Source organism: Rhinoderma darwinii, chromosome 1, assembly GCF_050947455.1.
Source record: "Rhinoderma darwinii isolate aRhiDar2 chromosome 1, aRhiDar2.hap1, whole genome shotgun sequence".
Taxonomy (NCBI): domain Eukaryota; kingdom Metazoa; phylum Chordata; class Amphibia; order Anura; family Rhinodermatidae; genus Rhinoderma; species Rhinoderma darwinii.
In genome coordinates, this window is record NC_134687.1 from 666,134,695 (window position 1) to 666,160,882 (window position 26,188).

Consider the following 26,188-nt stretch of genomic DNA (forward strand, 5'->3'; position numbering starts at 1 on the left):
ATATCTATACACTGATAGTAATGTACTGTATATATATCTATACACTGATAGTAATGTACCGTATATATATCTATACACTGATAGTAATGTACCGTATATATATATCTATACACTGATAGTAATGTACTGTATATATATCTATACACTGATAGTAATGTACTGTATATATCTATACACTGATAGTAATGTACTGTATATATCTATACACTGATAGTAATGTACTGTATATATATATATCTATACACTGATAGTAATGTACTGTATATATCTATACACTGATAATAATGTACTGTATATATATCTATACACTGATACTAATGTACTGTATATATCTATACACTGATAGTAATGTACTGTATATATATCTATACACTGATAGTAATGTACTGTATATATCTATACGCTGATAGTAATGTACTGTATATATCTATATACTGATAGTAATGTACTGTATATATCTATACACTGATAGTAATGTACTGGTATATATCTATACACTGATAGTAATGTACCGTATATATATCTATACACTGATAGTAATGTACCGTATATATATCTATACACTGATAGTAATGTACTGTATATATATCTATACACTGATAGTAATGTACTGTATATATCTATACACTGATAGTAATGTACTGTATATATCTATACACTGATAGTAATGTACTGTATATATATCTATACACTGATAGTAATGTACTGTATATATCTATACACTGATAGTAATGTACTGTATATATATCTATACACTGATAGTAATGTACTGTATATATATCTATACACTGATAGTAATGTACTGGTGTATATCTATACACTGATAGTAATGTACTGTATATATCTATACACTGATAGTAATGTACTGTATATATATCTATACACTGATAGTAATGTACTGTATATATCTATACACTGATAGTAATGTACTGTATATATCTATACACTGATAGTAATGTACTGTATATATATCTATACACTGATAGTAATGTACTGTATATATCTATACACTGATAGTAATGTACTGTATATATATCTATACACTGATAGTAATGTACTGTATATATCTATACGCTGATAGTAATGTACCGGTATATATCTATACACTGATAGTAATGTACTGGTATATATCTATACACTGATAGTAATGTACTATATATATCTATATACTGATAGTAATGTACTGTATATATATCTATACACTGATAGTAATGTACTATATATATCTATACACTGATAGTAATGTACTGTATATATATCTATACACCGATAGTAATGTACTGTATATATCTATACACTGATAGTAATGTACTGTATATATATCTATACACTGATAGTAATGTACTGTATATATCTATACACTGATAGTAATGTACTGTATATATCTATACACTGATAGTAATGTACTGTATATATATCTATACACTGATAGTAATGTACTGTATATATCTATACACTGATAGTAATGTACTGTATATATATCTATACACTGATAGTAATGTACTGTATATATCTATACACTGATAGTAATGTACTGTATATATATCTATACACTGATAGTAATGTACTGTATATATAGCTATACACTGATAGTAATGTACTGTATATATATCTATACGCTGATAGTAATGTACTGTATATATATCTATACACTGATAGTAATGTACTGTATATATATCTATACACTGATAGTAATGTACTGTATATATATCTATACACTGATAGTAATGTACTGTATATATATATCTATACACTGATAGTAATGTACTGTATATATATCTATACACTGATAGTAATGTACTGTATATATATCTATACACTGATAGTAATGTACTGTATATATATCTATACACTGATAGTAATGTACTGTATATATCTATACACTGATAGTAATGTACCGTATATATATCTATACACTGATAGTAATGTACCGGTATATATCTATACACTGATAGTAATGTACTGTATATATATCTATACACTGATAGTAATGTACCGGTATATATCTATACACTGATAGTAATGTACCGGTATATATCTATACACTGATAGTAATGTACTGTATATATATATATCTATACACTGATAGTAATGTACTGTATATATCTATACACTGATAGTAATGTACCGTATATATCTATATACTGATAGTAATGTACCGGTATATATCTATACACTGATAGTAATGTACTGTATATATATCTATACACTGATAGTAATGTACTGTATATATATATATCTATACACTGATAGTAATGTACCGTATATATATCTATACACTGATAGTAATGTACTGTATATATATATCTATACACTGATAGTAATGTACCGTATATATATCTATACACTGATAGTAATGTACTGGTATATATCTATACGCTGATAGTAATGTACCGGTATATATCTATACACTGATAGTAATGTACTGTATATATATCTATACACTGATAGTAATGTACTGTATATATCTATACACTGATAGTAATGTACTGTATATATCTATACACTGATAGTAATGTACCGGTATATATCTATACACTGATAGTAATGTACTATATATATATCTATACACTGATAGTAATGTACTGTATATATATCTATACACTGATAGTAATGTACCGTATATATATCTATACACTGATAGTAATGTACCGTATATATATCTATACACTGATAGTAATGTACTGTATATATATCTATACACTGATAGTAATGTACTGTATATATCTATACACTGATAGTAATGTACTGTATATATCTATACACTGATGGTAATGTACTGTATATATATCTATACACTGATAGTAATGTACTGTATATATATCTATACACTGATAGTAATGTACTGTATATATATCTATACACTGATAGTAATGTACTGTATATATATCTATACACTGATAGTAATGTACTGTATATATATATCTATACACTGATAGTAATGTACTGTATATATCTATACACTGATAGTAATGTACTATATATATCTATACACTGATAGTAATGTACTGTATATATCTATACACTGATGGTAATGTACTGTATATATATCTATACACTGATAGTAATGTACTATATATATATCTATACACTGATAGTAATGTACTATATATATCTATACACTGATAGTAATGTACTGTATATATCTATACACTGATAGTAATGTACTATATATATCTATACACTGATAGTAATGTACTGTATATATCTATACACTGATGGTAATGTACTGTATATATATCTATACACTGATAGTAATGTACTGTATATATATCTATACACTGATAGTAATGTACTATATATATCTATACACTGATAGTAATGTACTGTATATATCTATACACTGATAGTAATGTACTGTATATATCTATACACTGATAGTAATGTACTGTATATATCTATACACTGATGGTAATGTACTGTATATATATCTATACACTGATAGTAATGTACTGTATATATATATATACACTGATAGTAATGTACTGTATATATATCTATACACTGATAGTAATGTACTGTATATATCTATACACTGATAGTAATGTACTGTATATATATCTATACACTGATAGTAATGTACTGTATATATATCTATACACTGATAGTAATGTACTGTATATATCTATACACTGATAGTAATGTACTGTATATATATATATCTATACACTGATAGTAATGTACTGTATATATATCTATACACTGATAGTAATGTACTGTATATATATCTATACACTGATAGTAATGTACTGTATATATCTATACACTGATAGTAATGTACTGTATATATATCTATACACTGATAGTAATGTACTGTATATATCTATACGCTGATAGTAATGTACCGGTATATATCTATACACTGATAGTAATGTACTGGTATATATCTATACGCTGATAGTAATGTACCGGTATATATCTATACACTGATAGTAATGTACTGTATATATCTATACACTGATAGTAATGTACTGTATATATATATATCTATACACTGATAGTAATGTACTGTATATATCTATACACTGATAGTAATGTACTGTATATATATATCTATACACTGATAGTAATGTACCGTATATATCTATACACTGATAGTAATGTACCGGTATATATCTATACACTGATAGTAATGTACTGTATATATATCTATACACTGATAGTAATGTACTGTATATATCTATACACTGATAGTAATGTACTGTATATATATCTATACACTGATAGTAATGTACCGTATATATATCTATACACTGATAGTAATGTACCGTATATATATCTATACACTGATAGTAATGTACTGTATATATATCTATACACTGATAGTAATGTACTGTATATATCTATACACTGATAGTAATGTACTGTATATATCTATACACTGATAGTAATGTACTGTATATATATATATCTATACACTGATAGTAATGTACTGTATATATCTATACACTGATAATAATGTACTGTATATATATCTATACACTGATACTAATGTACTGTATATATCTATACACTGATAGTAATGTACTGTATATATATCTATACACTGATAGTAATGTACTGTATATATCTATACGCTGATAGTAATGTACCGTATATATCTATACACTGATAGTAATGTACTGTATATATATCTATACACTGATAGTAATGTACTGTATATATATCTATACACTGATAGTAATGTACTGTATATATATCTATACACTGATAGTAATGTACTGTATATATCTATACACTGATAGTAATGTACCGGTATATATCTATATACTGATAGTAATGTACTGTATATATCTATACACTGATAGTAATGTACCGGTATATATCTATACACTGATAGTAATGTACCGGTATATATCTATACACTGATAGTAATGTACCGTATATATATCTATATACTGATAGTAATGTACTGTATATATCTATACACTGATAGTAATGTACTGGTGTATATCTATACACTGATAGTAATGTACTGTATATATATCTATACACTGATAGTAATGTACTGTATATATATATCTATATACTGATAGTAATGTACTGTATATATCTATACACTGATAGTAATGTACTGTATATATATCTATACACTGATAGTAATGTACTGTATATATATCTATACACTGATAGTAATGTACTGTATATATATCTATACACTGATAGTAATGTACCGTGTATATATATCTATACACTGATAGTAATGTACTGTATATATATATATCTATACACTGATAGTAATGTACTGTATATATCTATATACTGATAGTAATGTACTGTATATATATCTATACACTGATAGTAATGTACTGTATATATCTATACACTGATAGTAATGTACTGTATATATATATATCTATACACTGATAGTAATGTACTGTATATATATCTATACACTGATAGTAATGTACTGTATATATATCTATACACTGATAGTAATGTACTGTATATATCTATACACTGATAGTAATGTACTGTATATATATCTATACACTGATAGTAATGTACTGTATATATCTATACACTGATAGTAATGTACTGTATATATATCTATACACTGATAGTAATGTACTGTATATATATCTATACACTGATAGTAATGTACTGTATATATATCTATACACTGATAGTAATGTACTGTATATATCTATACACTGATAGTAATGTACTGTATATATCTATACACTGATAGTAATGTACCGTATATATATCTATACACTGATAGTAATGTACTGTATATATCTATACACTGATAGTAATGTACTGTATATATATCTATACACTGATAGTAATGTACTGTATATATCTATACACTGATAGTAATGTACTGTATATATATCTATACACTGATAGTAATGTACTGTATATATCTATACACTGATAGTAATGTACTGTATATATATCTATACACTGATAGTAATGTACTGTATATATATCTATATACTGATAGTAATGTACTGTATATATATCTATACACTGATAGTAATGTACTGTATATATATATACACTGATAGTAATGTACTGTATATATATATACACTGATAGTAATGTACCGTATATATATATATCTATACACTGATAGTAATGTACTGTATATATATCTATACACTGATAGTAATGTACTGTATATATCTATACACTGATAGTAATGTACTGTATATATATCTATACACTGATAGTAATGTACTGTATATATCTATACACTGATAGTAATGTACTGTATATATCTATACACTGATAGTAATGTACTGTATATATATCTATACACTGATAGTAATGTACTGTATATATATCTATACACTGATAGTAATGTACTGTGTATATATATATATCTATACACTGATAGTAATGTACTGTATATATATCTATACACTGATAGTAATGTACTGTATATATCTATACACTGATAGTAATGTACTGGTATATATCTATACACTGATAGTAATGTACTGTATATATATCTATACACTGATAGTAATGTACTGTATATATCTATACACTGATAGTAATGTACTGGTATATATCTATACACTGATAGTAATGTACTGTATATATATCTATACACTGATAGTAATGTACTGTATATATATATCTATACACTGATAGTAATGTACTGTATATATCTATACACTGATAGTAATGTACTGTATATATATCTATACACTGATAGTAATGTACTGTATATATCTATACACTGATAGTAATGTACTGTATATATCTATACACTGATAGTAATGTACTGTATATATATCTATATACTGATAGTAATGTACTGTATATATCTATACGCTGATAGTAATGTACCGGTATATATCTATACACTGATAGTAATGTACTGTATATATATCTATACACTGATAGTAATGTACTGTATATATATCTATACACTGATAGTAATGTACTGTATATATATATCTATACACTGATAGTAATGTACTGTATATATATCTATACACTGATAGTAATGTACTGTATATATATCTATACACTGATAGTAATGTACTGTATATATATCTATACACTGATAGTAATGTACTGGTATATATCTATACACTGATAGTAATGTACTATATATATCTATACACTGATAGTAATGTACTGTATATATCTATACGCTGATAGTAATGTACCGGTATATATCTATACACTGATAGTAATGTACTGGTATATATCTATACGCTGATAGTAATGTACCGGTATATATCTATACACTGATAGTAATGTACTGGTATATATCTATACGCTGATAGTAATGTACCGGTATATATCTATACACTGATAGTAATGTACCGGTATATATCTATACACTGATAGTAATGTACTGTATATATATATATCTATACACTGATAGTAATGTACTGTATATATATCTATACACTGATAGTAATGTACTGTATATATATCTATACGCTGATAGTAATGTACTGTATATATATCTATACGCTGATAGTAATGTACTGTATATATCTATACGCTGATAGTAATGTACTGTATATATATCTATACACTGATAGTAATGTACTGTATATATATCTATACACTGATAGTAATGTACTGTATATATATCTATACACTGATAGTAATGTACCGTATATATATCTATACACTGATAGTAATGTACTGTATATATCTATACACTGATAGTAATGTACTGTATATATATCTATACACTGATAGTAATGTACGGTATATATATCTATACACTGATAGTAATGTACTGTATATATCTATATACTGATAGTAATGTACTGGTATATATCTATATGCTGATAGTAATGCACTGGTATATATCTATATACTGATAGTGATGTACTGTTATATATCTTTATACTGATAGTAATGTACTGGTATATATCTATATACTGATAGTAATGTACTGGTATATATCTATACACTGATAGTAATGTACTGGTATATATCTATATACTGATAGTAATGTACTGGTATATATCTATACACTGATAGTAATGTACTGTATATATCTATATACTGATAGTAATGTACTGGTATATATCTATATACTGATAGTAATGCACTGGTATATATCTATATGCTGATAGTAATGCACTGGTATATATCTATATACTGATAGTTATGTACTGTTATATATCTATATACTGATAGTAATGTACTGGTATATATCTATATACTGATAGTAATGTACTGGTATATATCTATATACTGATAGTAATGTACCGGTGTATATCTATATGCCAGTACATTAGCCTGTGTACTAATAGTACACAGGCAGTTGTTAGGACATACCTAAGTATGTCCTAACAACAGGAAATATGGTAAGACAGCCATGGGGTCCTTTAATAGACCCTGGGCTGTCTGCCCATATATGGTATGTCCCTCAATCGCATGGATTCCTGTGACGCGATCCAAGGGGCATCCCCCCTTCTCATTTTCCCCTGAATGCTGCAGTCCGCTGTGATCGCATCATTCACGGGATTAGCGGCGGAGATGAGAGATTTCTCTGATCTCCACCGTTATAGAGAGGGGCTGCAGCTGTGTAATACAGTAATCGCCCCGCTCCTGACATTAAGTGTGCGCGGTCAGCATGATGTGAAGCGGCCGGCGCTGCAGTAATGAGCGGCGGTTCAGGCACTGAAGACAGAACATGGGGGTGTTTTGTAGTGCGCCCGCCATGTTCTGTCTTGTGCCGCCGCCCATTAGTGCAGCGCCGGCCGCATCACATCATCCTGACCCCGCGCACTTGTTATCAGGACTCCAGAGCGAGGCAATGGCTGTATTACAGAGCCGCAGCACCGCTCTTATACGTCCGCACAGCTAAGTATCGAAATACATGAAATAAAGGTATCGAACCATTTGGGGATGCAGAGTATCGAAACAGTATCGAAGTTTCGATGCACCGTGCATCCCTAATAGCAACACGTCCTGCTCTTCCCGCTGTGTCCAGGTGACCCATATGACATGTGACCTCTCCAGCTTGTGATTGGCTGCAGGGATCACATGACGCCTTCTTCTTTATATATGTGTAACCTGCAGCGTTGCTGTGAACACGCGGTGGAGCCGCAGAGGATTCTGGGAACAATGGCGTTTGTTGCGGAACTTGACTTTCCCATTGAACTTAATGGAGAAATTCTGCAACAAATGCGCAGCGAATCCGTGGTTTAAATCTGATATCCTGCGTGTTTATAATCCGCACCGCAGGTTAACCCCTTAACCACCAGGCCAGGTTCTGTTTTAGTTTTTTCCTCCTTTCCTAACTTTTTTAATTTTTTCGTTGATGGAGCGTTGTTGGGGATTATATTTTACGGGGCGGGTTGTAGGTTTTTTACTACTTTTTTGTTGGTGCTAAGGTGACCAAAAAACAGCAGTTGATGTTTTGTTTGTTACGGCGTTCACCGTGCGGTGTAAATAATGTTATATTGTAATGGTTTTGACTTTTACGGATGCGGTGATCCCAGTTATGATTATCATTTTTGTTTTTTACATTACTTTAGAAGAAAAAATGTTTTTTTTTAAAAATAAATAAATCTATATTTATTACTCCCCTGGGGGACGTGAACTAGTGCGGATTAGATCGCTGGTACAATACACTGTAACACAAATGTATCGCAGTATATCGTGATTAAGCTTAAGGGGTTAATAGGAGCAGAAAAATGGCGTTCCTACATTACCCCCCCCCCACAGGCTGCCATGACAACCATTCATACCCCGTGTTTGCATGGCGAGGGGCCGATGAGTTGTCAGAGAGGACCACCCCCTCTTCTAAAAGCTTAGATTCTGCAGTCGCTATTGACCGCAGCATCTAAGTAGTTACATGTCCGGGATCGGCGTTCTCTCTGATCCTGGCTGTTAGTGCGAGGTGTCAGCTGCCTGTAAATCGCTCCATACTTCTCCCCCCCCCCGCACCATGACGTTCAGTGTTGTCATGGGGATGGCCGCCTTTGGACATGACTGATGGATTTCTGGCGTCTTTCTTGTTAGTATCTAGAAGAGGTTTCTGTATTCGCACCATTAATGTTGTACGACTGACATATTGACCCTGACATTGTAGAGAGCGGATGAGATAAATGACGTGATGTGTATAATCTATATCTGTCTTACTAGTGACACCCCGTTATCTGTACAAGACGAAAAACTATTTGTAGCTTTGTTATAATTCCAGGATCAGCTTTTTATGACCACGGTGGAAATAACCTTCAGTGGTGAGACAAGTCTGACTCCGTATTTCACTCTCACATAAACTCGGGGGAGACGTTGTCCTCGTGTTGGGGTCTCTCTGGAATAACTCGTACACCATCCCGAATAATGTCATCCAGTCCTGACCGCAAATGGGAAGACACTTTACAATAATGTTTCTGAGCTCCTTATACTTCACGCTAAAAGAAGTCGTAAAATATCATCATTTATCAGTGAAATAGTTAATAGTTTATAGTTCAAAAACATCCAGAATAAAACGCTTTGTAAGGTGAAGTTTTTATCACTTCAAAAATAATGACCGGACTTATAAATGACAATATTTTAATTAGTTTTTTTTCTCTACACCAGAGTTTCCCAAGCTTTTCAGGCTCGAGGCACCCCTTGGGAAAAAAAAAAATACTCAAGGCACCCCCTACCAAATAACGTTTACTAAAAGATCAAAAAAATGCTAAAAAAAACAAGCTGTACCCAGTATTTATATATAACTGTGATTTATTAGCACTTGAAAACAACTTTCAAACTCAAAACGAAAATTGGGACACCTGGGCGAGCTTCTTCCTGAATCTGAGGCCTGATTTCGGACACACACTCAAGAAGCAGACGGTTACTTTGAATTTAAGTGTAATCATTCTTGTTGGGCAGGAGAAGGCTTGCTCACAATGTCAGTCGTTTGATGTGGAGAAATCCAGTAGAAGGTCTGCAGCTGTCTTATAGATGGCAGGATATTCTATTTGGAAATCCAGATTGAAATCACAGAATTGTATCTTGAATGTTTGGTCACACCTCAGTTCCCTTTCCAAATCATTTTTACCAGAAGGCATATAACTGCTACTAAATAGTAATAGACAATACCTATAATTGTTACCCATTTGTATCCCATTTGAACTTACCTTTTGATGGGACATCTGGGATTGCTTCTTGCACAACAGTTGGATCTGTGGCCCGCTTGGCTCTTTATGCTTGTGGGCAGGAGAAGGCTTGCTCGCCAACGTGTGGAGAAGGGAAGTAGAAGGTCTACAGCTGTTTTACAGATGGCAGGATATTCTGTTTGAATTGAAAGCCAGAAAACATCAGTTGGTGCTTCACTGAATTTTATCTTCAGTTTTCGGTCACACTGCAATTCACTTGGGGCTCGTGGTGTGGTGTCCACTTTTAGGCTGATTATGCAGTATACCGGTTGGTATAGGTCCTGGGACCGGATGTAATGACGGGGGTGGGGAGACAGACAAGTGAGCCCTAATCTACCCGCCACTCAGTCCCTGCCTACTTGCAACGACCCGCCCTAGGCGACAGGGTACAACTGGGCGACGGTCCCTACGCTCAATAAGTGCACGACAGACAAACAGACAAGGGTACACAGTGCTAGGGGGAGAAAGGGGAAGTTGCCCACGGCAACACCGTGAGCAACAAGAGAAGTGAACAAGCCGAGTCAAACCAGGAGAGTACGAGGTACCAAACGCAGAGCAGAATAGTAGTGAACAAGCCGAGTCAAACCAGGAGTGTACGAGGTACCAAACGCAGAGCAGGAGAGTAGTCAGCAAGCCGGGGTCAATATGAAGCAAGGACAATAGTACAAGAAGCTGCAGCAGGGCCAGGAAACCAACAGAGAAGAATCACAAGCAAGGAGGAACAGGAAAGGCAGGTATAAATAGACAGAGGGCGGGAGCTAGCTCCGTCTGGCCAGGCTGTGATAGGTTCTCCCACTCCTAAACCTGCCACCCTGAGTGGTGGAAGATGGAGTCAGTCTCACAGACATAGAAGCAGGTGCAGACTGATTATCTATGGGCGTTAACCCCGAAGCTGTGCCTGGCAGATCCTTTACACCGGATTTGATTTGCGGTTACCCCCTGGTCACTATATCTTTACACTCACACATATACCAGTGTGGGTGGGCTCTGCTCGCTATATACTCTGTTTGGCTCATTACTTTCTCTATTATGCAGGCACTGTGCATGTACCACATTGTGGTTTTTGAGCTTCTTTATTTGCAAGTTGTTCTATGAATTGTTTATTATGCTTTTCTTTGCCTCTTGAGTATTATTTACTTGTTACAGCTCTTGTATTCTCCTCATCCATGCATTTAAATTTTATGTCTTATTTTAGGTCCTCATGGCCAACATGTTTTTATGTATATTTAATAAAGTATTGCCATTATTACAAGTCATACTTGTGTACTTGATGTTTGATTTTGTCCCTTTTTGGGATGTGTGATATGTCCACACATACAGTCATGGGTATTCATTCTTTGTTTTTCTTTTGATATGTGTGGACGTTTATCGTGAACGTTTATCGTTTGGTTTGTTACTATATAGGTATTCATCACACCTCAATTAACTTATCTGTTCTTCTTCAGGCAGGGAGAACTGTGCATTTCTTATCCAGTCATATAACTCCGATTCAGAAGATAAAGAAGAGAAATAATGGTCCAAATTCTCAGACAATGATTTCACATGACTGATTGCTAATGCAATTACTTCTTCATCAGGCCGACCGTCACCAGTAACTTGACTTAAAAGATGAAACATTTCTGTTCTTGAAAGAAGGTGCTTTTCCCAAATTTTTAGTTTGTTCTTAAAAGCCAGGAGTTTGTCTGTGGCAGTAAGTATGTTCTCTTTCGGCTCCTGCATGCTGGTATTTAAGGTGTTAAGATGTTGATATATACTGGCTAGATATGCCAATTTCTGCAGAAAAGCATCGTCTTCCAAAAAGTTTGAAAATACTGTTCTTTTGCTGTTCTTGAAGAAGATAAGCATTTCGTTACGAAGCTCAAATACTCTGGTTGAAACGGTTCTAATTGTAGTCCTCTCCGGTCTCCGACCTTTGCAGCAGGTGTCCGGTCTTCCCTATGTCATCTGAGCGGTAAATGTCCTGTGCAGGAAGGGGTTAAATGAGTAAAATACAAGTTTATACAGAATCTTATCCCACAAAACAATGTATCACTCTGCTCCGCTCCACCTGCGCTATAACATGATACTACACTGCATTTTCCGTATATATAATGTTACCTCAGCTGCTGCAGAACCTCACAGTTCATATCAAACACTGACTGCATAGTGTGCACCACGTCTTGTGAGATGTCAGCAATGTCTCCCCAGTATCCGCCATGTGTCAGGTTGTCAGGAGTCAGGACTTCATTGGGGGGGGGGGGGTGTCTTCATTTTACTCTTCTCACCTGAGAGATATGCCATAAATGTCTGATATATGGGGGTCCCACCTCTATGTGGAGAACGGGCTGCCCCCGACCCGGCTGGTGAGGTGATGACTACATCCAGGTGGAGAATGAATGGAGAGGTGACCACACATGTGCACTACTCTCTCCATTCACTTGTATAGGAGTTCCAGAAACAGCTGAGCACGGCCAGAGGTGGAGCCGCATCTACCAGACATTTCTGGCATATCCTGGGGAGAAATGTCCGTGTTGGGAATACCCCTTTATTCCATGTGGTGACGGCTCTGAGAAGATCTTTCTCTCAATGATGAATAAGTGAGGTTCTGTATGTCACACATGATGTTGTCCCCTGTATGATCTCCATCTTCTCCTTTCTCCATAAAGACGTCTGCAGTACTAGATCCTCCAGTTCCTCCAGTTTTCTCATCTTCTCCTCCACAACGTTCCTTCTCCTGAGTGACCCAGCAAGGATGGACAAGGACAGGAATGAGATGAGCAGAAGAATATTAGACTTCACCTTGAAGATCATCTACCTGTTGAGCGGAGAGGTAAACTTTTCTACATTATAGAACAAGTCACACATAGGGAAGGGATAATACATAATAGGAAGTAATAGGAAGAATCCAGTGTCCTGTATAACAGCGTCCAGACCTTCCAAGTGACGTCAAGAAGCCACCAGCAGAAAAGCTGAAGATCAGCCACCAATATGGTCAGTTATGTGCCATGTCACCAATGCAGCAATAGTAATGTTGTAGAGCAATGAGAATGACAAGGAACCAGGAGGATCAGGATGACCTCTATATAGAAACATAGAAGATGACGGCAGGAGGAGAGCACATGGTCCATCTAGTCCCCCAATATTATTTCCTTTTTAGTTTTGGCCTCGTTCTATTTTCTCAATGTCTTTTTGTAGGTGAGGTCTCCAGTATTACAGATGTGGGGTCACTAGAGCTCTATACAGCGGGGTCACAATCTCCCTCTACTGAGGGGGGAATACTGTGTTCAGTTCTCTAAGTGTCTCTCTCCATACACAGGAGTACACAATAGTGAAGAAGACATCGGGTGACTGTACGACTCCCATCATCCATGAGTCAGGAGGATGGAGCAGTAGTCAGAGCCCCATCACAGAGCTTCCCCCGCACTCCCGGATACATGAGAAGAAGATCTTAGAACTGATCTACAAGATGACTGAGCTGCTGACTGGAGAGGTGACACTGCTGGGAATGCTGGGAAATTCTACAGTAACAGCACTGGAGGAGTCTGGGTGATGACTGTATCATTGTGTGTGTCAGGTTCCTATAAGGTGTGAGGACGTCGCTGTCTATTTCTCCATGGAGGAGTGGGAGTATCTAGAAGGACACAAGGATCTGTACGAGGAGGTCATGATGGAGGACTACCTTCCGCGCACATCACAAGGTGAGAAGATACAGATATTATATGTTGTTTATTTTTTGAAGTGTTAATTTCATCATGTGCAGTATATACAGGTGATTCCTGATCTCTGATCACACGTTCCTCGCTTTGCTGCAGTGCTGCACTAGGTTATGTTCACACGCAGAAGTTTCCATATATCTGAATGTAGTTCTTTCTGCAGTAGGTGCATGAATTTTTAGTAACCACATTCAGATGAGTTGAATGCAATTTCATCACAAAGTCCTAATGCCGCACATCACTGTCCGAACCGTAAAGTCATGGAACCGACTCCCACAGGATTTGGTAATGGTAAGGTGTGGAGAGAGATAAGAAAGGGTTAAAGATATTCCTTGTAAGACACAATACACAGGGTCACTGGTAGTAATGAGGAATGTGGATCCAGGGATCTGTCCGATTGAAAGTAAAACAGGTTGAACAATGTGTGTGTGCGGAGATATAATGCTTTATTTATTTTACACTCCATTACATTTTATTTTAAACATTTTATTGGAATGGAGTTTCAGGGGGATTGAACTCAAGAACAAGCGGAATCCAGCAGCAGGACGCTAGAAATGTAGAAGACCTGCTCAGGGTGGTCATGGACTGTTAAACTTTACTCTTACTGTGCAGGGAGAAGCTGCTGCTCATTACACGCCGTTCTCCCTGCAGTAACACTACGGTCCGAGCTGTGCTCCGTAGGGATGTCTCGATACCAGAATTTGGACTTCGAAACCGATACTTTGTGTAGTGTTGCGATTTCTATACCAATTCGATACTTTGCCAACAGTAATAAAAAAAAAAGTTATTTAATTTTCTAATGTGAGGCGCGAGATGTGATGAATTTTGAATGTGCCTCACATTAATAGTAATTAACCCCATCATGTTTCTCAGTCATAGTGGGTTAATGTGTGAGGCACATGATGGGGTTAATTACTATTAATGTGAGGCACATGGAGGTTAAATTCATCACACCTCGTGCCTCACATTAATAAGTGAAAGAAAGCAGTTTTTATTTTATTTTTTTACAATGTACACATCAAAAATGATGCAAAAAAATTGTTGTGCAGGTTTTTACGGCCGCGCCAATACTGAATGTGTGGATGTTTTATGTATTGAGACTTATTTTAATGTTTATTGTAAAAAAGGTTTATGTGTATTTTTTTTAATTTAATATTATTTGATGCTTTTACTTTATTTTTAAACTGTAATGTCCTGGCCTATATCTACATGCTGATAGTAATGTACTGTATATATCTATATGCTGATAGTAATGTACCGTATATATCTATATACTAATAGTAATGTACCGTATATATCTATATACTGATAGTGATGTACTGGTATATATCTATATACTGATAGTAATGTACTGTATATATCTATACACTGATAGTAATGTACCGGTATATATCTATATGCTGATAGTAATGTACTGGTATATATCTATATACTGATAGTAATGTACCGGTGTATATCTATATGCCAGTACATTAGCCTGTGTACTAATAGTACACAGGCAGTTGTTAGGACATACCTATGTATGCTCTAACAACAGGAAATATGGTAAGACAGCCATGGAGTCCTTCAATGGACCCTGGGCTGTCTGCCCATATATGGTATGTCCCCCAATCGCGTCACAGGAATTCCTGTGATGTGATCCAAGGGGCATCCCCCCTTGTCACTTCCTCTTGAATGCTGCAGTCCACTGTGATCGCAGCATTCACAGGATTAGCGGCGGAGATGAGAGGTTTCTCTGGTCTCTGCCGTTATAGAACAGGGCTGCGGCTGTGTAATACAGTCATCCCCCCGCTCCTGACAATAAGTGCGTTCGCGGTCAGCATGAGGAGATGCGGCCGGCGCCGCATTAATGAGCGACGGCGCAGGCACTAAGGACAGAACATGGGGGTGTTTTGTAGTGCGCCGCCATGTTCTGTCTTCCGCGCTGCCCGCATCACCTCATCCCGACGCACTTGTTATCAGGACTCTGGAGCGGGGCAGTGGCTGTGTTACACAGCCGTAGCCCCACTCCCTACATTCATGTGTTATAATACTGAGCTGTGCGGCCGCACAGCTAAGTATCGAAATGCATGAAATAACGGTATCGAACCGTTTGGGGATGCAGATTATCAAAACAGTATCGAAGTTTCAATGCATCGTGCATCCCTAGTGCTCAGTACTTTTCCCTCTGCATGAGCATAGCTCCGTACAAGCAGTGAGAGGGTTAAAGAGCGACTTCCATTGTATTATATTGTTGGGGTTCATGTGATTGGGAGTTGTGTAATATTACATACATATTAATTATGTGACCGCCCGCAGTTTTGTCCGGTGATATGAGCTGATTGTCGGATCTTTCAGCAGCAGGACCCATGGCGCACGCCTACTCTCTGGACCAGCCTCTTATTTGAGAAGATTTGTCCAGTTAGAACAATCCATTTAGTGTGGATGTCTCAGGTCTCTTATGTTCCCCTATCAGAGGGCAGCATAGGATCGGGGGGTAGACGCTGAGATCTGGGATATAAGGTTTTCTATGACATCATTTACTATTTTCATGTAAAGAACGGTATAAATACTGGCAGGACTCCTAGAGAAAGCCTGTGAGTCCTGCTTCCCCCGCCCACACACAATGATTTCCCTTTGTCATCCTGCTCATAAAATCTGAGAGTTTGTCAGACGTTCCTGATGGAGCCGATGCCTGAGCTCCAAACAGACGTTCCTTACTTTACCTCCTGCCTGTGCTGAACATGTAAGGAGCAATGCTGGAAGGGGTTAATATCAGCCCCCTGTCATTTGCGGTATGAGCTTCTAACCTTGTGTAAGGAGACCAGACGCCCTTAAGATTCTGTTCTGATTTAACTGTATTCTGTTAGGAAGCGTCTGTGTCTTTAAGAAACTGACCTCGGCTTGTCTCTCGTTAACCCCTTGTTTACCGGTTTTGATCATCTGCTCCCGGCTGGTTGTGACCTCTGCTGTACCTGATTTCCACTAGCCCTGTTTTGGACTTTCTGTTTACCCTCTGGCTGTCTCGTTACCTGTTCAGGTTTAGCCTGCATTGCACCCCTTATCCAACACTAAACTCTGTTAGAACAACCTGGGTTCTGTGCATCAAAAACCATCCCGCCTTGCGGTGGGCTCTGGCGAATACCTCAGAGTAGCCTTAGATTCTGTCGATCAGAGTTGTGACGGATTTGGGGTTGCGGTTTTATTTGCATGCTTACTCCCGACGGTCTCCAGCAGACTTTTGGGAATTGCGCAACTAGTGATTCTATAACATATTCGGGACGTGCAGCTGATTTTATACCATAATTAATAACATAGAAATACATTGATATCGAAACAGTAGAGGTTCACACCTTCTTAGAAACCTTGATCAGCCAATAATAACTAAGGGAACCTGTCAGTAGGTTTGGAGCCACTAAACCACCAGCATACCGATATACAGCCGGGGTCTAGTGTTCAATACCTGCCTACCTCATAAACAGATGTTAAGGAATAGTTAGTAAAGTAAATTACAACTTACCGAAACGAGCTCGGGAGCGACATCAGGCGCATATGAAGCAGAGGACAGTTCACTGCGCATGCACAGTAAAGTGAGGTGTAGTGTCCTCGGCTTCATATGTGCATGCACCCGATGCTGCTGGACTTCTTCCGGTAAGTTGTCATTTACTTTACCAACCATTCTCTAAATGTCCTTTTTTTTAGGTAGGCAAGTTTAGAGCGCTAAACTCAGGCTTCATGACGGCATACTGGTGGTTTAGAGGCTTTAAACCTACTAACCGGTTCCTTTTAAAGGCTATGTTCAGCTTTTTGAACTGAAATTATTTTTCTTGTTAATTTTCTTTCTCAATGCAAAATTAAGCAACTTTCTAAATAGTCTTCATTACAATTTCCTACCATTTGGCTGCTGTGGACATTGTAAAACCCCTGTAGACAGTTGGTCTCCTGCAAATTCTAACTTAGATCCGTCAGTGCACTCCTCTTAATGGCTGACTCTACTGCTCTTCCCCCTCCCTTCTCTCAGTGTTAGAGATGGCAGCGGAGGGTTGCACAGACAAGATCACACAAGCTGTTAGTATCATAGTGAAGATAGGAAGGAGAGCACACAGGCTATCAAGATGATTTCTCTACACTCGGACCTGCTATGTACACCCCCCCCCCCCCACACACACACACACACACACACACACACACACACACGCGGCTATCTCTAACACTAAAAAAAGAAAGGAGGAGGGAGAGTGGTTGAGTCAGCCGCCAGCAGCAGTGGAGTGACGGATTTGAGTTACAATTTGCAGGAGACCAGCTGTCTACAGGAGTTACACAGGCTCTACAGCAGCCAAGTGGTAGGACCTTTTTAATGACCTTTTAATTTAGTAAGTTGCTTAATTTTACATTTAGGAAGCAAATGAACATTAAAAAGAATTCAGTTCAAAGGTGTACATAGCCTGTAAGTAGTACAATATTAAACGACATCTGCTCATGATGAAAAGCCAGTAAATCATATGATCCTACATTACTTTTTTATTTTCAGTGTCTGAAACTAAAGATAACAAGAAGTTGTGGCCCCTTATCCTCAGTGCGTTAGAGCCAAACACAGATAATATCCAACAAAATCTCCGCCCAAAATTAAATGTGTTCAGAAAGCAAAATATTCTAATCCAAATATCCAATAATGATTCTGAAGTTTATTTAAATATTCAAAATTCAGGCAAAATGGAGCAAGTGGCCACTCCATAGTGGAGTTCTCCTACATTTCCCTCCTCTCCTGATTCTATCACTCTTAGTAAGAAAGGTTTAGTAAACAACAAGGAGAAATTCTTCTCTTCTACTAACATTATTGTGTTATCTGCAGTATACATTGCCACCATATTATTCATAGTTGATACACATCTGTTACTGGCCCCTAGGATTATTTTAATATCTTTGTATATAAGAAATCTTATGGCCATACCTTGAACCATTACCTGAGGCGTCTCACTGAACCATCTGTTTGGCCTTCGTCGGGCTGATATACGTCAGTATACAGCTACAAAACTGTATAGAATAGCGTAGTACACTACACTATTCCATCCTGCGGAGTCCAGTAAAAAACATATACCCAAACATCATTTTTTTTTTTACAATTGGGGCCTATAGGTGGCAGATGGCACTATATGGCATCCGTCACAGGACTCCGTTAAACGGATAAGGTGAGAAGCTCCAATGATGTAACTGAACAGTTTTCACTGGACCTTCCCTGGGCAAACTCAATCGTTGCAATACTGTGTATCTCCGCCTCGGAAGTTTCGGAGGAGGCTTGGCCTGATCCTGCTCCTTGAATAACCTTCTCTAGAACAGAGACAATAGAGCCTGCAGTGTGCACGGTGGATGTGACCCTCTTTTCCTCGCCACACCAGCACAGCAGTATATATCGTGCCCCCGTCTCTTGCTTAGTCATGTCCACCTCGCAGTGCTCGTGCCACAGACAAGAACACTTCCCACTTCCGGCCCGCACCTCATAGCTGGGCACAATACATACTCCCCGAATGAGGCGGCTGCAAGGGGGGAACAAACTACAGTACATACAGCATGACAGGCATTGTTTCTATGAACTATACATAGTATATAGGGAACAAGGAGTAGTATGGAAGAGGTGAAGGCGAGGTGGGGTGATCACTGTTTACCTCTGTTACACTGACTGCATCTTCTGCATGGGAGTAGTAAAGATCACCCTTGTTCCCCTATACCGTGTATTGTTCAGTGAAGCGCTGCCTGCGAGGGGAAAGGGGCTGTATAGGTCACGTGTCTCATTGTATGTCTATTGAGTGAGATACGTTGCAGCTTTCCATGCAAGGTATACTTCGGGAGTCCTCTTGATGTGTAACTCCGATAGAAGGCTCAAAACTTGGTTTGCACAGATCCTAAGATATACACCCATCAGCCATAACATTAAAGGGAATGTGTCGCGAATGAAACTTTTTTTTTTTAAGTGTCGTTACTTATTTCTATTACATTTTTTAAGTTTTTTTGCCGTATTTTTTTTTCTTCCATATGGTGGAAAGTATTAAAAATGAAATAATAATTTGACGTTTTCCTTTGTTGGCCACCAGGGGGAGCACTTCACAGAATTACAGCAAGGTGAATAAGGCAAAGCAACCTGACTCACAGCTGCCGTAAATGTGGGAGGGAATCTCACCCCCCCCCCCTCCTACAAGCCTGGAAAAGGTGTCTTCAAATTGCTAAGCAGTGTCCGGCAGCCATTTTGGGTGGGATTCTGCAGCTGGCAGAAGTTATAGAACACCAAAAGGCTATGGGTATGTTCACACGCTTACTAAACAAAGGGAAACCAGATCCTGATTTTCAGCCATTTTTTAATCAAACTCGCGTTTTTTACGGCCGTTTTTGGATATTTTCTATAAAGTCAATTAAAAACGTCTCCAAAAACATCCCAAGTAGTGATGTGCACTTCATTTTGGTGGGCGTTTTTTACGTGCGCGTTTTGGAAAACGAGCACGTAAAAAAACGCCCTGTCGAAACAGAACGCCGTATTTCCCATTGAAACCAATGGGCAGATGCTTGTAGGCGTTCTTCCGATTTTTCAGCTGAACACATTGTGTGTGAACATACCTTTAGAATGATGAAAGTGAAGTTAATGACTTTTCATTTTCAGTTGACCGGTTCACATGCCATGTATTTGACACGTGGTTTTTTTTGCACATTTTATGTGCCAAAAACCACATTAAAAAAAATGCTTGATTACACTTGATTTTGCGCGTTTGGGGGGATTTGTGTGTGTGTGTGGGGTGCTAGCCGCTGATTCTTCAATACAGCTGATGAGCGGCTATGAACTATCAGCGGCGCCCGTGCACGCTCTGACACACCCACACACACACGAAAAGTCTTAAAGGGGTTTCCAGGAAAACATGGTTCCGCACCTGTCCTCAGGTCGTGTGTGGTATTACAGCTCTGTCCTATTGACTTCAATGGAGTTGAACTGCAATACCAGACGCAACCTGAGGACAGGTGCGGCGCTGTGTCTCCAATCCGGACACCCCCTTCTGTCCTGAGATGACCCGACGGGGGAGGCGGGTGTCAGAGCCACTCACCGCCATCACTGCAGACAGAACCACACAACTACGGCATGAGGGCAGGGCTTGTCCTGAGTGCACTGTCTCTTGTTATGGACAGATTTATAGTCACATGAAGCCCGTCTGATGAACCGGTAACCTAGGTCCAATCACATGACAGAGGGGGATCACCAAAAACACTGTGCACGCTCACCCCGTCCATCCAGCCCTTTCCTGGTTATATCTGCTTCTGGGAAAGCTGGGTGACCACCATTACCCCTCCTACTGGAGTGCGTTTGGGGATGTGACTAATGAACCTCTCAGTCTCAGTACAACTAGAGAGATTTACCGTTCAGGGGTCTGGGAAAGCTGGGTGACCACCATTACCCCTCCTACTGGAGTGTGAGAGGTTCATTAGTCACATCCCCAAACACTCCAGTAGGAGGGGTAATGGTGGTCACACAGCTTTCCCAGACCCCTGAACATTAAATCTCTCTAGTTGTACTAAGACTGTTTGGAAATGTGACTAATGAACCTCTTAATCTCAGCACAACTAGAGAGATTTATCGTTCAGGACGTTCCCAGGACAGTTACATAATGTGTCCTTTTATGCAGAGTCTCCTGCACGACTACAGGGGGGCCCGTCGGGTGGGGGGGCCCCTTTGGGGGTCACGAGAGCGGCGTTCTGTCAGAGAAGAGGGTCAGACAGAGACACACACCTTCCCTGCAGTTCAGCTGGTCTTCATGATGGCGCCTGCTATCTCCCTACAAACCAGCTTCTCTGCTGTGTGACTCTGACCTGCGTCTGCGCAGTACAGAGCCAGAGAACAGAAGCAATAGACGGGAGCCGTTCATTGACTCCTATTCATTGTGGCAGCCCCCATAGATAAGTAAAAGAAAGAAAAAAAGAAAAAGTACAACACAAAAACACAAATAAATAAAATGTATTTTAACCCCTTAAGGACGCAGCCTAGTTTTGGCCTTAAGGCTCAGAGCCCATTTTTCAAATCTGACATATTTCACTTTATGTGGTAATAACGTCGGAATGCTTAAACCTACCCAAGCGATTCTGAGATTGTTTTCTCGTGACACATTGGGCTTCATGTTCGTGGTAAAATTTGGTCGATATATTCAGTGTTTATTGGTGAAAAATTGCAAAATTTAGAGAAAATTTTGAAAAAATTGCATTTTTCAGAATTTAAATGCATCTGCTTGTAAAACAGACGGTTATACCACCCCAAATAGTTACTAGTTCACATTTCCCATATGTCTACTTTAGATTGGCATCGTTTTTTGAACATTCTTTTATTTTTCTTGGACGTTACAAGGCTTAGAACATAAACAGCAATTTCTCATATTTTTAAGAAAATTTCAAAAGCCTTTTTTTTAAGGTACCTCTTGAGTTCTGAAGTGGCTTTGTGGGGCCTATGTATTAGAAACCCTGATAAAACACCCCATTTTAAAAACTAGACCCCTCAAAGTATTCAAAACAGCAGTTAGAAAGTTTTTTAACCCTTCAGGCATTTCACAGGAATGAAAGCAAAGTGGAGGTGAAATTTGCAAATTTCATTTTTCTTGCTGAATTTCAATTTTATTCATTTTTTTTTCTGTAACAAAGAAGGTTTTACCAGAGAAACACTACTAAATATGTATTGTCCAGATTCTGCCGTTTTTAGAAATGTCCCACATGTGGCCCTACTGCGCTCGTGGACTAAAAGACAAGCCCTAGAAGCAAAGAAGCACCTAGTGCATTTTGAGTCCTCTTTTTTATTAGAATATATTTTAGGCAGCATGCCAGGTTTGAAGAGGTGTTGAGGTGTCAAAACAGTAGGAATCCCCCAATAGTGACCCCATTTTGTAAACTACACCCCTCAAGGAATTCATTTAGGGTTGTTGTTACCATTTTGACCGCACATTTTTTTCACAGCACGTATTTGAATTGGGCTCTGAAATGAAAAAAATTTCATTTTTTCCAATAAAATGTCATTTGTGATCAAAATTTCTTATTTTCACAGGGAACAAAATACCCCATTTTGTTGCCCAATTTGTCCTTAGTGTGGCAGTACCCCATTTGTGGTGATAAACTGCCGTTTGGGCCCATGGGAGGGCTCAGAAGGAAAGGAGCGCTATATGTTTGTTGGAGTCCAGATTTTGTTGGATTGGTTTTCGGGTGCCATGTCGCATTTGCAGAGCCTCAGAGGTATCAAAGAAATGGAAACCCACCAAAAGTGACCCCATTTTGGAAACTACACCCCTCAAGGAATTCATTTATGGTTATTGTTAGCATTTTGACCGCACAGTTTTTTCACAGCACCTATTTCAATTGGGCTGTGACATTAAAAAAATGTCATTTTTTCCAATAAGATGTAATTTTTTACCAAAATTTCTTATTTTCACAGGGAACAAAATACTCAATTTTGTTGCCCAATTTCTCCTGAGTGCATCAATACCCCATTTGTGGCAATGAACTGCCGTTTGGGCCCATGGGAGGCCTCAGAAGGGAAGGAGCGCTGTGTGTTCTTTGGAGTACAGATTTTGCTGGTTTGGTTTTCGTGTGCCATGTCGCATTTGCAGAGCCCCAGAGGTATCAAAGCAATGGAAACCCACCAGAAGTGACCCCATTTTGGAAACTACACCCCTCAAGGAATTCATTTATGGGTAATGTGACCATTTAGACCCCATAGTTTCTTCACAGAACTTATTTGAATTGGGCTGGGAATTTAAAAAAAATATATTTTTTCCAATAATATGTCATTTTAGCTCAAAAATTCTTATTTTCACAAGAAATAAAATACTCAATTTTGTTGCCCAATTTGTCCTGAGTGCGGCAATACCCCATTTGTGGTGATAAACTGCCGTTTGGGCCCATGGGAGGGCTCAGAAGGGAAGGAGCGCTGTGTGTTCTTTGGAGTACAGATTTTGTTGGATTGGTTTTCGGGTGCCATGTCACATTTGCAGAGCCCCAGAGGTATCAAAGCAATGGAAACCCACCAGAAGTGACCCCATTTTGGAAACTACACCCCTCAAGGAATTCATTTATGGGTAATGTGACCATTTAGACCCAATAGTTTCTTCACAGAACTTATTTGAATTGGGCTGGGAATGAAAACAAAATTATTTTTGTCAAATAATATGTAGTTTTGGCTGAAAATTTCTTATTTTCACAAGAAACAAAATACCCCATTCTGTTGCGCAATTTGTTCTGAGTGCCGTAATACCCCATTTGTTGTGATAAACTGCCGTTTGGGCCCATGAAAGGGCTCAGAAGGAAAGGACCACCATTTGGCGTACTCGGGATTTTCTAGTGCGAAGTCATGTTTGCAGAAGCCCCTGAGGTACCAGTACAGTTGAAACCCGCAAGAAGTGACCCCGTTTTAAAAACTACACCCTTAAGGCATTCATCTAGAGGTGTAGTGGCCATTTTGACCGGAGACCTACACCCCATAAACTGTAATGTGGGTTCTCCCGGGTATGGCAATACCCTACATGTGGCTGTTATCAGCTGCCTGGACACACAGCAGGGCCCAGAGGGGAAAGACGAGGGGGGATAAGCTGTGCGGAGTGCATCAGGGTAAGTAAAATTGGGGTAAATTATAAACCAAGGGATGTATGATAAATTTTAAAACACTTTCATACAGAGCTCTGGTTATTCGGGACACGTGTCACATTGATATATTGTGTCCTCCCTTATCCCCCTCTTATAGCAGACTTTGCACCTCTTTTGACTTTTTCCCTTCTTGCCAGTTTGGGGAACTTCCCCTGGAAAGTGTTGCCCTGGTACGATGCGTGTGGGCTCGCTTCCAGAAGTACTGGGTGCCCCCCCTTCTTGGTCCCTAAAGATTAGGTTCTTGATAATCACCTCTTGAAATTCCAGGAAAGTTCCCGTCTGGCCTGCACATCGACGTAGCACGTACGCATTGTACAAAGCCATCTGTATGATGTGCCCGGCCAGCTTCTTATACCACACCGCATGGCGCTGTAGGGCTTCAGGGCTTGATCTTACAAGTCCATCACTCCCATGTACCTATTGTAGTCCAGGATGCAGTCTGGTTTGGGGGTGGCCTTTCCTTCATATATCCTAAACCTGTAGGTATACCCTGATGCACTCTCACAGCTTATACATCTTCACGCCATACCTTGCCCTCTTACCCGGCAGGTACTCGCGGAATTGAACCCTCCCTTTAAAATGTACTAGGGACTCATCAATAGAAATACACTTCTCGGGGGTGTATGCTTGGGAAAACCGGGCACTGGAACGGTCTAATAGGGGTCTCCGTTTAGACAAACGGTCAAAACTGGGGTAATCTCGGGGTGGGCACGGCTCATTATCAGTATAATGTAAGAAGCGAAGTATTGCCTCATTTATTTATTTTTTTAGGTTCCAGTTCAG

The 26,188-nt window shown here is 38.0% G+C and overlaps 1 protein-coding gene across 2 annotated transcripts in view; it reads left to right on the plus strand.

The window, feature by feature from the left end:
• LOC142664682 (uncharacterized) overlaps positions 1–26,188 on the plus strand; it is a 104,906-nt gene that overhangs the window by 44,774 nt on the left and 33,944 nt on the right. Inside the window, exons 2-5 of one of the 2 annotated variants that reach the window (XM_075843919.1) lie at positions 12,527–12,771; positions 13,727–13,890; positions 14,377–14,550; positions 14,635–14,758. In XM_075843919.1, the coding sequence (XP_075700034.1) occupies positions 13,813–13,890; positions 14,377–14,550; positions 14,635–14,758 (376 nt within the window). In that variant the 5' untranslated portion in view covers positions 12,527–12,771; positions 13,727–13,812. The remainder of the gene's footprint in view (positions 1–12,526; positions 12,772–13,726; positions 13,891–14,376; positions 14,551–14,634; positions 14,759–26,188) is intronic. The other variant, XM_075843928.1, reaches the window with a different exon arrangement.